The sequence below is a fragment of the Salvelinus sp. IW2-2015 genome, linkage group LG2, assembly GCF_002910315.2.
Source record: "Salvelinus sp. IW2-2015 linkage group LG2, ASM291031v2, whole genome shotgun sequence".
Classification (NCBI taxonomy): domain Eukaryota; kingdom Metazoa; phylum Chordata; class Actinopteri; order Salmoniformes; family Salmonidae; genus Salvelinus; species Salvelinus sp. IW2-2015.
Window position 1 is genome coordinate 31,074,408 of NC_036839.1, and position 1,682 is coordinate 31,076,089.

Genomic DNA, 1,682 nt, shown 5'->3' on the forward strand with positions numbered 1-1,682 from the left:
AGGGGAAGAGCGAGAGAGGGGAAGAGAGAGAGAGAGCGAGGAAGAGAGAGAGAGGAGAAGAGAGGAGAGAGCGAGAGAGAGAGAGAGAGACGAGAGAGGGAAGAGCGAGGGAGAGAGAGAGAGAGAGAGAGGAGAGAGAGAGAGAGAGAGAGAGAGAGAGAGAGAGAGAGAGAGAGAGAGAGAGAGAGGGAAGAGCGAGAGAGAGAGAGAGAGAGAGGGAGAGGGAAGAGCGAAGATACAGAAGGAAGCAAGAAGAAGAATAATATAGGCATACAGTTACAAGGGATGTTGTGAGGGAGGACAAAACAGGGGGAGAGAGAAAGAGGGTGAGGAAGAGAAGGAAGAAGAGAGAAATATGGATAAAAGAAAGAGATATGGATAAATATAAATACAATCTGAGGGAATCAGATGTTCATTAACTGCAATCAACAAGAGAGGAACAAGCAGGGGAGTAAAGGGCTTCCTCCTGGCATCTGAGCTTCAGAGGGGATCTACAGTCGAGGGCTCAGCTGTCCACCAGAGGGGATCTACAGTCGAGGCCCCAGCTGTCCACCAGAGAAATCTACAGTAGAGGCCCCAGCTGTCCACCAGAGAGAATCTACAGCAGAGGCCCCAGCTGTCCACCAGAGGGGATCTACAGTCGAGGGCTCAGCTGTCTCACCAGAGAGAATCTACAGTAGAGGCCCCAGCTGTCCACCAGAGAAGATCTACAGTAGAGGCTCCAGCTGTCCACCAGAGAGAATCTACAGTAGAGGCTCCAGCTGTCCACCAGAGAGAATCTACAGCAGAGGCCCCAGCTGTCCACCAGAAGAGATATCTACAGCAGAGGCCCCCAGCTGTCCACCAGAGGCCCCAGCTGTCACCAGAGGGATCTACAGCAGAGGCCCCAGCTGTCTACCAGAGGCCCCAGCTGTCCACCAGAGGCCCCAGTGTCCACAGAGGCCCCAGCTGTCCACAGAGGCCCAGCTGTCCACCCAAGCCCAGCTGTCCACCAAAGGCCCCAGTGTCCCACCAAGGCCCCAGCTGTCCACCAAGAGGCCCCAGCTGTCCACCAGAGGCCCCCGTCCAGAGGCCCCAGCTGTCCACCAGAGGCCCCAGCTGTCCACCAGAGGGAATCTACAGAGAGGCTCCAGCTGTCCACCAGAGAGAATCTACAGTAGGGCTCCAGCTGTCCACCAGAGAGCATCTACAGCAGAGGCCCCAGCTGTCCACCAGAGAGAATCTACAGCAGAGGCCCCAGCTGTCCACCAGAGGCCCCAGCTGTCTACCAAGGCCAGTCACCAGAGCCCCAGCTGTCCACCAGAGGCCCCAGCTGTCCACCAGAGGCCCCAGCTGTCCACCAGAGGCCCCAGCTGTCCACCAGAGGCCCCAGCTGTCCACCATGAGGCCCCAGCTGTCCCCACCAGAGGGAATCTACAGTAGGAAAGGCCCCAGCTGTCCACCAGAGGGAATCTACAGTAGAGGCCCCAGCTGTCCACCAGAGGGAATCTACAGTAGAGGCCCCAGCGTCCACCAGAGGGAGGCCATGTTCTGTTATAATCTCCACCCGGCACAGCCAGAAGAGGACTGGCCACCCCTCATAGCCTGGTTCCTCTCTAGGTTTCTTCCTAGGTTTTGGGCTTTCTAGGGAGTTTTTCCTAGCCCCCGTGCTTCTACACCTGCAATGCTTGCTGTTTGGGGTT

At 56.9% G+C, this 1,682-nt stretch overlaps 1 protein-coding gene across 1 annotated transcript; it reads left to right on the top strand.

Moving 5' to 3' along the window:
- Positions 1 to 285: 285 nt before the first annotated feature.
- On the top strand, positions 286 to 1,422 carry LOC139028553 (uncharacterized). The gene is made up of 2 exons (XM_070446308.1): positions 286 to 290; positions 498 to 1,422. Exons 1-2 carry the CDS (start codon positions 286 to 288, stop codon positions 1,420 to 1,422), a joined length of 930 nt encoding a protein of 309 aa, XP_070302409.1.
- The last annotated feature ends 260 nt before the right edge of the window (positions 1,423 to 1,682 follow it).